We start from the raw sequence: 14,399 nt of genomic DNA, 5'->3' as shown, positions 1-14,399 counted from the left end.
TTCTTATTTTTACTCCATCTCCTTTCTTGCAGTATCTATTTATTTTAAAATAGTTTACTGATTCTTCAACTTAGCCAAGAATTTAGCTGGCACTCATTTTGAAGGGCAGATATACTCTTAACAACTGTTCTTTCAGAGACAAATGTTCTAACTCTGTCTTAAAAAAAGAGTATCTATATGATCACCCCTTCACCTCTATCATTCTATATGGTGGTACAAGGAATACCATGCCCCATTACTTTCACTGTGCTGAGTTGGTCTCTATGGCTAGGTACTTTTTTACTAGGCCTGGGGTGGGCCGAAGAGAGCTTTGGCCAAACGTGATGTCCTGGCATGTATAGGTGGTTGGATCTTAACTGGCATCCAAGCATACTTACTAGTGTGCAGATCTGGGCTGCCTGGTATTAACTTCAAGTCACAGAATGTGGTGATGTGGGAGAAAAGTGGGTGCACCATCACCCTGCAGTTGTTAGATTCCTTTGTGCTATTTAACTTCCCACACAAACAGTTCATTACTGAGTGTCTTCCATCAACAACTGCATACTTACTGTTCCTCTTACACATATCCAGATGGATCGGCTTGGTGAACTTAATAGATTCACTCAACATTGTCAGCCACACCCCTGAATTTGTTCCCTTGTAGGTGCATAGAAGTTTGTGAGTCTAGGAGAAAGATGGCTTTACACAGGGTCAGCTCCATAGTACAGAGTGATAAGCCCCTAACTGTGTCCCTGACAACTTGTGATTATCTAGTGACCGGAGCACAGGAGGGGATAATAACAGCTGGCAGGAGTGAGTGGATAATATGGTATGCCTATCATGGGGGAGGGAGGTGGTCCAGACCACACCAACACTGCCCCCCTACTAGAGACAGATGTGCACAGTATGCAACATGTGGACTGGAAATATGCAGTTAACTCTGTTAAGTCTAATCAACATGGTAGGTTTCTTGGAACATCTGTGGGAATGAAAATGCTCACAGGGAATGCATATCAAATGCTTACATCTATGAAGGTGCATGCTAGTTATATACCAGTGGAAAAGCTCTTCATGACTACCTGAATGAGATGGATGCACCATGACCATCTTTTGCACCAAAGATGGGAGAGAAATGGGGACACACAGTGGGAGACAGTTGGTCACAAGAATGAGGGATATAAAAATCATTCAAAAAATAGTTTTGAGTGCTAGAACATATTCACTCTTTATAGGCGGTGTCTCCAGCTTGAGCAATTAAAAGTAATTTCAGGGGTTGCATGAATTATGACTTCAGATTAATCCATCTTTTATTTTCTTCATTAAAAATCTTTTGCTTTTATAGAATGTGGGGATGTAGTCCATACCAGGTTTTCAAGAATGGGTATCATCACTGCTAGGTGATTAATATCTGTACCTTATAAGATTATCAGTGCTACTCACCTGGATTAATACCTGCCCTTGTAAGGCTATTAACATCACTCACCTGGATCCTTCTGACGCCCAATGGAATAAGTGGACTGACCTTTTAGATGGTGAGGTACTACTAATAAGGGTCTATATTGCAAGTGTGAATGCTTAGGTTGTCGAATACAGCATGATCGACACCTCATAAGCAATCCGCGAGTACACTGAACGCCGGAAACTGCGAAATTCAAAATCCCAGTTCGGCATAGTTGGCCCTTCTGCAGTATAGCTCCGTAAGGTAAGTGTGCGATAGTTACAGACCTTAGGGTTAGAGTGCAGGTTAAGGTAAGTGCATAGATAGTAATGCATGTAAGGGTTAGAAGTAGGTTTTTGGTAAGTGTAGGTGTGTGGATTATTTATTTTGTTTGGGTATAGCTTATTAAGGAAAGTGTGTGATAGTTACGGATCTTAGGGTTAGGGTGTGGGTTACAGTAAGTGCATAGATAGTAATGTATGTAAGGGTTAGTGTAGGGTTAGAAGTAGGGTTTAGGTTAGTGTATGTATGTGGTTTATTTATTTTGTTTGGGTGGGTAGTATGTAGTGAGCAGTGTAGTGGGAAGTATGTTTTATTTTCGTCAGTGGGTGGAACGGTGTTGGCCAAACAAAGCAATTCGGTGATGTGTATTTCCGTGTTTTGAGGTTTCAGTGAATTAACCAAGCCACTGGGGATGCACAAGCCAGTGCATTTCTTTGTGCCGGTCCCAAGCCCAGATAAATGGGGAGGGTTGTGTCAGGAAGGGCATCCGGCATAAAATTGTGCCATATCACACATGCAGAAAACTGTACAGAAACTCATACCGGATTGGTCGAGGCCCGGGTTAACAACGACCGCCACCAGTACTGTTGGCCAACAGGGTGCTGGCGGAAATTGGGCTACTGTTGGCCGAAGGAGGAGAAGAGGCAGAAGGCATGCCCAAAGACAGGTAAGGGCTAGGACTGTGATAGTGAGGGTCAGAACTTTGAATGTTGGTAGTATGACTGGTATAGGGAGGGAGCTAGCTGATATGATGAACCGAAGGACGGTTGGTATATTATGTGTGCAAGAGACCAGATGGAAGGGGAGCAAGGCTAGGTGTATCGGAGGTGGTTTCAAATTGTTTTATCATGGTGGGGATGGGAGGAGAAATGGCGTAGGCATTATCCTGAAGGAAGAGTATGCTAAGAGTGTTTTGGAGGTGAAAAGAGTGTCGGATAGAGTGATGTTTATGAAGTTGGAAATTGATGGTGTAATGATAAATGTTGTTAGTGCATATGCTCCACAAGTTGGGTGTGCGATGGATGAGAAAAAAAAATTTTGGAGTGAGTTGGATGAAGTGGTGATGACTGCACCCAAGGGTGAGAGACTGGTGATTGGAGCACATTTCAATGGGCATGTTGGTGAAGGGAACAGAGGGGATGAGGAAGTGATGGGAAGGTATGGTGTTAAGCAAAGGAATGCAGAAGGTCAGATGGTAGTGGATTTTGCAAAAAGGATGGACATGGCTGTGATGAATACATATTTTAACAAGAGGGAGGAGCATAAGGTGACATACAAGAGTGGAGGAAGATGCACACAGGTGGATTATATCTTATGTAGAAGGGCCAATCTGAAGGAGATTGGAGACTGTAAAGTGGTGGCAGGGGAAAGTGTAGTTAGGCAGAATAGGATGGTGGCTTGTAGGATGACATTGGTGATCAAGAAGAGGAGGATGAGTGTGAGGGCAGCACCAAGGATCAAATGGTGGAAATTGAAAAAGGGTAATTGTGAGGTGATGTTCAGGGAAGAGTTAAGACAGGCACTGGGTGGCAGTGAAGAGTTACCAAATAGCTGGGTAACTACAGCAGAGCTAGTAATAGAGATGGCTAGAAAGGTGCTTGGTGTAACATCTGGAAAGAGGAAGGAGGACAAGGAGACCTGGTGGTGGAATGAAGAAGTACAGGAGAGTATACAGAGAAAAAGGTTGGTGAAGAAGAAGTGGGATTGTCAAAGAGATGAAGAAAGTAGACAAGAGTATAAGGAGATGAGGTGCATGGCAAAGAGAGAGGTAGCGAAGGCTAAGGATAAGGCATATGAAGAGTTGTATAAAAGGTTGGACACTAAGGAGAGGGAAAAGGACCTGTACCGATTGGCTAGACAGATGGACCGAGCTAGTAAAGATGTGCAGCAGGTAAGGGTGATAAAGGATAATGAGGGAAATGTACTCACAAGTGAGGAGAGTGTGTTGAGCAGATGGAAAGAGTACTTTGAGGGGTTGATGAATGAAGAGAATGAGAGGGAGAGAAGGTTGGATGATGTGCGGATAGTGACTCATGAAGTGCAGTGGATTAGCAAGGAGAAAGTAAGGATAGCAATGAAGAATGGAAAGGCTGTTGGCCCAGATGACATACCTGTAGAAGCATGGAGGTGTTTAGGTGAAATGGCAGTGGAGTTTTTAACTAGATTGTTTAATGAAATCTTGGAAAGTGAGAGGATGCCTGAGGAATGGAGAAAAAGTGTTTTGGTACTGATTTTTAAGAATAAGGGTGATGTGCAGAGCTGTAGTAACTACAGAGGGATTAAACTGATCAGTCACAGCATGACATTATGGGAAAGAGTAGTGGAAGCTAGGTTAAGAAGGGAGGTGATGATTGGTGATCAGCAGTATGGTTTCATGCCAGGAAAGAGCACTACAGATGGGATGTTTGCTCTGAGAGTGTTGATGGAGAAGTACAGAGAAGGTCAGAAGGAGCTGCATTGTGTCTTTGTGGTTTTAGAGAAAGCATATGACAGGGTGCCTAGAGAGGAGTTGTGGTATGTATGAGGAATTCGGGAGTGTCAGAGAAGTATGTAAGAGTGGTACAAGATATGTACGAGGGTAGTGTGACAGCAGTGAGGTCTGCGGTGGGAGTGACGGATGCGTTTAAGGTGGAGGTGGGATTACATCAAGGATCAGCTCTGAGCCCTTTCTTATTTGCAATGGTGATGGGCAGGTTGACAGACGAGATCAGACAGGAGTCCCCGTGGACTATGATGTTTGCAGATGACATAGTGATCTGTAGTGAGAGTAGGGAACAGGTGGAGGAGACCCTGGAGAGGTGGAGATATGCTCTAGACAGAAGAGGAATGAAGGTCAGCAGGACTAAGACAGAATATATGTGTGTGAATGAGAGGAAGGATAGAGGAATGGTGAGGATGCAGAGAGTAGAGGTGGTGAAGGTGAATGAGTTTAAGTACTTGGGATCAACAGTTCAGAGTAATGGTGAGTGTGGAAGAGAGGTGAAGAAGAGAGTACAGGCAGGATGGAGTGGGTGGAGAAGAGTGTCAGGAGTAATTTGTGACAGACGAGTACCAGTAAGAGTGAAAGAGAAGGTCTACAAGAGGGTAGTGAGACCAGCTATGTTATATGGGTTGGAGGCAGTGGCACTGACAAAAAGGCAGGAGTCAGAGCTTGACATGGCAGAGTTGAAGATGTTAAGATTTGCACTGGGTGTGACAAGGATGGACAGGATTAGGAATAAGTATATTAGAGGGTCAGCCCAGGTTGGAAGGTTTGGAGACAAAGTCAGAGAGGCAAGATTACGTTGGTTTGGACATGTGCTGAGGGGGGATGCAGAGTATATTGGGAAAAAGATGCTAAGGATGAAGCTGCCAGATAACAGGAAAAGAGGAAGGCCTAAGATAAGGTTTATGGATGTGGTGAGAGAGGGATATGCAGGTGGTTGGTGTGACAGAGCAAGATGCAGAGGACAGGAGGAAATGGAAACAGTTGATCTGCTGTGGCGACCCCTAATGGGAGCAGCCAAAAGAAGAAGAAAAAGAAGAAGAGGTTTCAGTGAATTATGCATTCGCTTAATAGCTGTCGATCATGCTGTATTCGACAACCTAAGCTTTTGCGCTTATAATATAGACCCACTAATAATGGATGTCCTTACAGGGACCAAGCAACAGGCTCTCCAATGTGATTCTACCTCACCAGACACCCACCTTTTGATAAGAAGTACTTTATCTAGTTCTTCTATGCCATAATAGATTGCGCATGTTGTTTTCCATTTCTTCACAAATCTATTGGAGATACTTAGTATGTGCTCAGGATATGACACTTCATGGGCACATTTACCTGATGGTGTCTGCCTGCACTTTGCTGATAGGATTCACAAATTCTCTGGCATCCTTTAACCTAGACATCATTAAGAACAATGATGGACTGAGACATAAGGCCAGAAAATAAGACACTTGCTGTGACAATGAGTCTCTCCTAAAAACAACGGGACATATGCTCTGGGCAACATATAACGCACATGATTACTTTCATATATTAGCAGACATGTATTTTGGCAAAAAACACAAAAACTGTTTTTAGGGTGTGCAGCTGTTAACTCATGGTTAATATCTGAAGTGATGATCCCTTATGCATATCTCATTCAAGAAACTCATCAGTTTCTAACATATACTCACTATTATGGTCACCATATAACTTCTGATAGAATGTAGTAATTTACTTGATGCAAACCTTGACAAAAGCACTATAGCATTGGTTTATCAGCTGAGGTAATAATATGTTCATTTTTATTTGTGAAATGAAAAGGGGATGTTCCTTCTTTTCTCTCAAGATTCTGTCCAAAATGCATCATGTCAATGTATGTCAGCATCCCCCATACAGAAGGTTTTGAAACCACCAGTTATTGACATAGGGGGAACCCAGATTACTCGATGAAATTCAAAACATTTCTTTTTTGCTATAACTTATGTCATATGTTTTGAATAAGAATATATTTTTGTTTAATAGCAATTACTATTTCAAATGAAATGGATAGCTCTGGAGCCCACTTTCTCCCACTCATATGCAGGTTGTTTAGGGGTATTCTGAGAGTGTTTACAATTGTGGGGGAAACCAAAACAATTGTTTGACACATTGACATAGTGACAATTTTCAGATGACCATTTGACAATCTGTTGGATTGTCTGATGCAGTGGCAGAGCCATACTATCTGATTTTTGTACAATTTTTAAATTCCAATACTTGTCAGAAAATTACCTATGAACTTTGGCTTCTTTAAATTGTATTGGTCATGTTGTGAAGAAATTGTAAGCAACAAACTTTGGAGTTGAAGGTTATTACTAAACCAAATTATATCATTTTTAATGCAAAAAGTGTATTGTTTTGCATTTTATTTTGTTGATAAGGATGGGCATCTGATTTTTTTTCTTCAGAGCTGAAAATCCCTGATATGACATCATGAAAGACTGAACCTCAATGTCTCACTACATAAATTAACCTATAGGCTGTTGTATTTGCATGCTAAATGCATCAGTAGTAGTCTCTTACTTTCTAGAAAGACAAGTTGTCGTTGTTGCAGGTAGAACACCTCACATTGAAAATTAATATATTTGTTTATGTAGCAGTGAGACTACAATGTAAGTAAGCAATTCTTCCATTAAAGAGGCAAGTTATTTTACTTGCCCATAATGCTTTGCAGTCATATATAAATCACTGCTCAATACCTACTGTGACATCACTTTTGTGGATGTGCTTATAGAAAAAAATGAGTAAACAGTGAAATTACAAAATCAAACAACTTGCTATAATTTTCATTATTTGCAAAATCACTTACAACTTTAACATGAGGAGTATTACAGGAAGTGAAATAAATTGTAAAAGAAAGATGCTTCTGAAAGTGATCAATACATGTTAAGATTGCCAAAGCAACAAGTAAAAATAGTGTGGAAAGGCTGCATAGCAAAATAACAGAAAGATCCAAGCAAGCCGCAGCCTCCATTGCGTAATACCTTAAACATGCTTTAAAGGAGACCTATGGAATATATGCAAATGCCTCTTTTAGGAAATACAAGTAATTCAAATCCATAGCTTCTGAATCCTCACTGACAATTTACATTTTTAAGTATTTACAAATGCATTGAGGCCAATAAAGCCAAATCTCACTAGCTGGAGATAGGATGTTTCATCCATTTTAGCCACTCATCAGCACAGTACAAGTGGATAGTTGGATCATTCTCTAGAAATACTCAGCTTATAAAGAAGTCTGATGCCCACAACATTTAGGTTCACTGCAAATGTTGTTGTTGTTGTGTCTTTCGGCTTTTCCCGGTTAGGGGTTGCCACAGCGGAACTCCAGTCCACTAATGATTGGCAGTAGATTTTTAATTGCCAAGTTGCCGGCCCTGACGCACAACCTTCAACGAAGGTATGCCCATTCATGCATGTCTCCACACAGAAGACGCTCTAGCTGAGAATCGAACAGGACAACGTCTTACTGTGAGGCGACAACGCTACTGCATCACCACCACCGCAGTCCACTGCAAATAACAAAAAAAAAAAAAAAAAATTGGGAAGAATAAATCTTTAATAACACCCAACACTTTGGCTTATGACTTCTCAGGGTATAAATGAATATTACATTTCCTTTTTATAAACACATTTAATTAACTGTCAGAAGAATATTTTTCTCCAAAGAGCAGCTGTTATAACTTTAGTTATCAGTCTTTGCAGTAAGATATAGTTGTAATTCAAACGAAGGATGAACGTCAAGGCTCCAAATCCTTAAAAACACACAGCAATGCTTTATTGAGAGACACAAGCGCTTTCACTACAGCTTCATCAGGTGTACTAAATCACATAAGGAACACACCTCTTCAAATACTCAAAAAGAAATCACATGACATATTAACTTAAAGTCATAGCATTCTTAAAAACATAAGTTAAAAATATATAAATATATTAGAACTTTACACTCATATTAAAAGTTTAGACAAAAAATATGTATAAAAAATATGTATAAAAATACACCCCATAAGCTATCTACGTAGTTTCCTTTTCTTAAGGGCTGGCTTAATGGGGATATTCTCATTCAACCCATGCCCATAGGTGGCTCTCAGCATGATAATCCACCTAGCCTCAAGCTCTTCAGTTCTACCCTTAATATCACTGTGTCTATTATTAGGAGGTGTTTTGAGACCACCATAAACTTAAAGATATGGTCTTTGCCTCTCTCCATATAATGTTTAGACAATGCATTAGTTCTTGTACCCTTCATTATATGATAAAAATGTTCCCTCATCCTTTCCTTTAACATTATATCCGTTTTGCCAACATAGAAGCTACGACACTGGGAGCAGACAGCAATGTAGACAATATGTCTTGTGCTACATGTGGCATTAACCCTAATGTCAAAAACCTTTCCTGTATCAGGATGTTTGAACTCCAAACCTTCCAGAATATTAATGCACTGCTTACAACTGCCACACGGTTTAGTACCATGTATTACCTCATCTGGAATGCTACTCCTAGGTGTACAGAGCCTCCTCTTAAGATTTTTTCTGTTCCTAAATGTAAAACACGGTATGTCACCCACTATGTTCTTCAACACTGGGTCGGTTTGTAAAATCTTCCAGTGATTATTGAATATTTCAGTGTATTCTCTGACATCCCTAGTATAAGGGATACAGAGACCTAACCTCTCCCTGTTACGAGAGACACCCTTCATACAAGAAACCTTCCGTGAGAAGTATGGTTTTGCTCTAGTTTTCCTTAGTTCCTGAACTCTAGTACTACTTACTTCTACCATCTCTTTATCATAACCTCTGCTGATCAATTCTTCTTTACTACGTGTGACCTGCTCATCATAGTCTTTCTCCATCGCATTGAGCCTGGAGGCTCCATAGAATTGATTGCATGCCACATTGTTAAAAACATATTTCGGGTGCATACTACCCCTGCTGAGAAGACTATTTACATAGCAATCCTTTCTATACAATTTCGTGTTTATATTACCCATACTATCCTTATTTATACAAACATCCAAAAAATTTATTTCACACTTAGAATATCCTACCGTGAATTTCAAATAGGTAGTAGTTTTATTCAAATACTCAGTGAAGGCTAATAGTTCCTTCTGTGTACCCTCCCATAGGACAAAGAGATCATCCACGAATCTCCTGTACAGAATAATATTTTTCTTAAACTGACTAGAAAAAACATATTCAAGCTCCCAGGCTAGCATTACCCCATTGGCATAGCTGTTTGAGCAAGCACTGCCCATTGCCACTCCATTTTTCTGACGGTACAGCTTATTCTCAAATACAAAAATATTATTCTCTAGAACTATATTTAATAGCTCTTGTATTAGTTCTACTTCCATAATACTATACATATTACTAGAGGTCAGCAGTTCTTTCATCACACTTATCCCAACATCATTAGGATGATAGACTCTGTATTTCTATTTATTTAGACTGTAAGTTAAAACCCATTCTTGAGAAATATGAAACATTGTTACTTAACACTGAACACTTTTTGCATGATCTTTTTGAATGTAAAGAAAAGCATGCTGATTTAGGTGAAGCTCTGCTAGTAACTTTAGATGTAGTTTCGTTGTTCACTGTTATCCCTAATGATGTTGGGATAAGTGTGATGAAAGAACTGCTGACCTCTAGTAATATGTATAGTATTATGGAAGTAGAACTAATACAAGAGCTATTAAATATAGTTCTAGAGAATAATATTTTTGTATTTGAGAATAAGCTGTACCGTCAGAAAAATGGAGTGGCAATGGGCAGTGCTTGCTCAAACAGCTATGCCAATGGGGTAATGCTAGCCTGGGAGCTTGAATATGTTTTTTCTAGTCAGTTTAAGAAAAATATTATTCTGTACAGGAGATTCGTGGATGATCTCTTTGTCCTATGGGAGGGTACACAGAAGGAACTATTAGCCTTCACTGAGTATTTGAATAAAACTACTACCTATTTGAAATTCACGGTAGGATATTCTAAGTGTGAAATAAATTTTTTGGATGTTTGTATAAATAAGGATAGTATGGGTAATATAAACACAAAATTGTATAGAAAGGATTGCTATGTAAATAGTCTTCTCAGCAGGGGTAGTATGCACCCGAAATATGTTTTTAACAATATGGCATGCAATCAATTCTATAGAGCCTCCAGGCTCAATGCGATGGAGAAAGACTATGATGAGCAGGTCACACGTAGTAAAGAAGAATTGATCAGCAGAGGTTATGATAAAGAGATGGTAGAAGTAAGTAGTACTAGAGTTCAGGAACTAAGGAAAACTAGAGCAAGACCATACTTCTCATGGAAGGTTTCTTGTATGAAGGGTGTCTCTCGTAACAGGGAGAGGTTAGGTCTCTGTATCCCTTATTACTAGGGATGTCAGAGAATACACTGAAATATTCAATAATCACTGGAAGATTTTACAAACCGACCCAGTGTTGAAGAACATAGTGGGTGACATACTGTGTTTTACATTTAGGAACAGAAAAAATCTTAAGAGGAGGCTCTGTACACCTAGGAGTAGCATTCCAGATGAGGTAATACATGGTACTAAACCGTGTGGCAGTTGTAAGCAGTGCATTAATATTCTGGAAGGTTTGGAGTTCAAACATCCTGATACAGGAAAGGTTTTTGACATTAGGGTTAATGCCACATGTAGCACAAGACATATTGTCTACATTGCTGTCTGCTCCCAGTGTCGTAGCTTCTATGTTGGCAAAATGGATATAATGTTAAAGGAAAGGATGAGGGAACATTTTTATCATATAATGAAGGGTACAAGAACTAATGCATTGTCTAAACATTATATGGAGAGAGGCAAAGACCATATCTTTAAGTTTATGGTGGTCTCAAAAACACCTCCTAATAATAGACACAGTGATATTAAGGGTAGAACTGAAGAGCTTGAGGCTAGGTGGATTATCATGCTGAGAGCCACCTATGGGCATGGGTTGAATGAGAATATCCCCATTAAGCCAGCCCTTAAGAAAAGGAAACTACGTAGATAGCTTATGGGGTGTATTTTTATACATATTTTTTATACATATTTTTTGTCTAAACTTTTAATATGTGTAAAGTTCTAATATATTTATATATTTTTAACTTATGTTTTTAAGAATGCTATGACTTTAAGTTAATATGTCATGTGATTTCTTTTTGAGTATTTGAAGAGGTGTGTTCCTTATGTGATTTAGTACACCTGATGAAGCTGTAGTGAAAGCGCTTGTGTCTCTCAATAAAGCATTGCTGTGTGTTTTTAAGGATTTGGAGCCTTGACGTTCATCCTTCGTTTGAATTACAACTATATCTTACTGCAAAGACTGGTAACTAAAGATATAACAGCTGCTCTTTGGAGAAAAATATTCTTCTGACTGTTTATATTTCTTGCCATACTGACTTTGACTCAAGTGGGCATATATCTTTTGGGACATTTAATTAACTGTTAATTACTTAATTCAAATATGACACTGACAATTACTCACTGTGTTCAACCCCCTAGGGATCAAAGTATTAAATTTCAATATCAGTTTAGATTCCATTTGCTTCAGTAGTAACCCTTTACTTCCCTCATTACTAATTACACTGGCAAAACTAAACACCTAAAACAACTAATTTTACCTTCACGTCTCAAATGCATGCAATGCTAACATATTCTACATTTTTTAAGTCTTGTATTCTTTCGCCAATGTACTATTTTTTTACCCTCACAGTTATAACAAATACCATAAACCACACTGGATATTTGGCAGCTATAATAAATTCTTAATCTAAAAAATTTCCCATTAATATTTACCTCCTTAAATCTTAACACATTTCTAAAAACAGCACATTTTGTACATTCATACATCCCCTAGTTAATACTTGCAATAGGAAGAGATGCTTTATATGACATCATTTCATCCAAATTCAAACTCTCAGATAAGAAAACATTCAAACTCTTGGTACAATACTCTTAAGATATTCATCTGATAATAGAATATTCCAGTGTTTTCTAATTACTTTTAAAAAACATTGTGAAAATATGCTATACTTTATAACACAAAATATTTTGTGATCATAATCATTTCTATCCACAAATCTCACTGCAAAATATTCCAAAAAAAAATCAACTAGACAAGTGAAAAAGGTCACAGAGAAAAGTCACATGGGCAGAAACATCAGAAAAACCCAGGCAAACTTCTTTCTAGCTCTCTCAACCTATTTCTCCTTCATTGATTCCACAGCTCCCTATTATTTGTCAGCTGACCTGAGACCTCTGATTGCATCACCAAGTATGATGTTTTCAGGAGTTATACCACAAGCCAACAAAAAAAACAAAAAAACAAACAAAAAAAAAAACACTGTATTGATAAAATCAGCATAATATCAATAACAATTCCAATAGTTTTTATTACGTTCCTTGAGCAGAATGTATTAAAATATTGGCTACCCAGTCTTAATGTATTTATGCTGGGGGTGCTTGTGTTTGATCTAATTTTATATTGTGTGATGTATTTTTTTTTGGGGGGGGGGTCTGTGTTTGTTTTCCTCCTATCTCTATATCTATATATATATATAAATATAGCCATAGATATATATATATATATATATATATATATATATATATATATATATATATATATATACGCATGGAAGTATATATTTATGTATTATCCTTCAGATATAGACTAGCAAATTAATTTAACTACCTTGATGTTTAAACATTATGCTTTATGCTATACTTGTATTACAATATCTACAGTGACTACGGCATATGCTAGATAATATATTATTTCTGTAACACATATTATTGCAGTGTTACTGCACAGCAGCTCCCAGCTTGAGTTTTTATTAGTTGCATTCCTATTCCTCCAAGCTACCAATAAAGCAAGTCTAAAAACTGAGCTTCTACTGAAATCTGCCCTCTATCCTTTGTCATCATATTGTGTATTACTTTCTAAGTGGACTTTAAGGGAGCAGGAGTAACAATCTCCTCTCAAGAAAGAGAAGCACAGCTTAAACCCTTATTCGGGTCCAAATAAAATTGCTAGTAAACCATTCCTTATTTATGATGCTCTTAAAATTAAATGCCAAGTTGTTTCTAAAAGTATGGAATGCATATGTATGAGTTCTCCACATAACTCCCTAATGTAGAAATTTCATCCTTACTGCTTGTTTAAGGACATACCTGAATGTCTGCCTTTTGTCAAAGGTGCAGCATTGGATCTTACATCTAAAGAGAGTGGCTACTTCATCCTTCTCACTCCTGCTGGCTTCTGGTAACCTGTACATACTCCAAAACATAACTCATCAACAATGCCCTACTTCTATGTCAGTACAAAAGCTTCACTAAATATTATTGCTTAAATAACAACTACTAAATTATTTTACATAATAAAATTATTAAAATTGCCATGTCTGAAAGTGTCTTTGCTGATCATTTTTCTATAATGAAATTAATTGCAAATTTTTCTTTTTCAGATTCAGTTGAATGTCTACGATGCCCAGATGATCATATGTCTAATGAGAGACGAGACATGTGCCTTCAGAAGTCTGTGGAGTTCCTTGCTTATGAAGACCCCTTGGGTGCAGCACTTGCAACCTTGGCCATTCTTTTTGCACTGATGCCTACAGCCATTCTAATAATATTTTCTCTGTACAAGCAAACCCCCATTGTTAGAGCCAACAACCGAGAGATCAGTTATTTCCTTCTTGTTGCCCTGGTGATGTGTTGTCTCTGCTCTTTGATTTTCATTGGCCGCCCAAATACAGTGACTTGTTTAATCCAACAAACTGCGTTTGGCATTGTTTTTGCATTCTGTATTGGTTGTGTGCTGGCAAAAACCTTTATGGTGGTCATAGCATTTAGAGCTACAAATCCTAACAGCAGCTTGAGGAAATGGGTTGGGCCTGCATTACCTATTACTGTCATCTTCTGTTGCACACTGTCTCAAATTATTCTGTGCATGGTCTGGCTACTAACATATCCTCCTTTTCCAGAAGCAAACATGAAATACCTGAGCACAAAAATTGTAATTCAGTGCAATGATGGTTCCACTGTTGCATTCTGGTGCATGCTTGGATACATGGGCTTGCTGTCTTGTGCTAGCTTTGTAATGGCCTTTCTAGCTAGGAAGTTGCCTGATAGTTTTAATGAAGCTCAGTTCATTACCTTTAGTATGTTGGTGTTTGTCAGTGTCTGGATCTCATTCAT

At 38.5% G+C, this 14,399-nt stretch overlaps 1 protein-coding gene across 1 annotated transcript in view; it reads left to right on the top strand.

Moving 5' to 3' along the window:
* LOC122797822 (vomeronasal type-2 receptor 26-like) overlaps positions 1-14,399 on the top strand; it is a 75,879-nt gene that overhangs the window by 61,287 nt on the left and 193 nt on the right. Inside the window, exon 3 of the mRNA XM_044066345.1 lies at positions 13,667-14,399. This exon is cut by the window's right edge and continues 193 nt beyond it. Coding sequence (XP_043922280.1) covers positions 13,667-14,399 — 733 coding nt within the window. The remainder of the gene's footprint in view (positions 1-13,666) is intronic.

The sequence above is a fragment of the Protopterus annectens genome, chromosome 3.part1 (assembly GCF_019279795.1).
Source record: "Protopterus annectens isolate FY-2018-M chromosome 3.part1, PAN1.0, whole genome shotgun sequence".
Taxonomy (NCBI): Eukaryota; Metazoa; Chordata; order Ceratodontiformes; family Protopteridae; genus Protopterus; species Protopterus annectens.
This window is presented reverse-complemented; position numbering and strand designations above follow the sequence as displayed.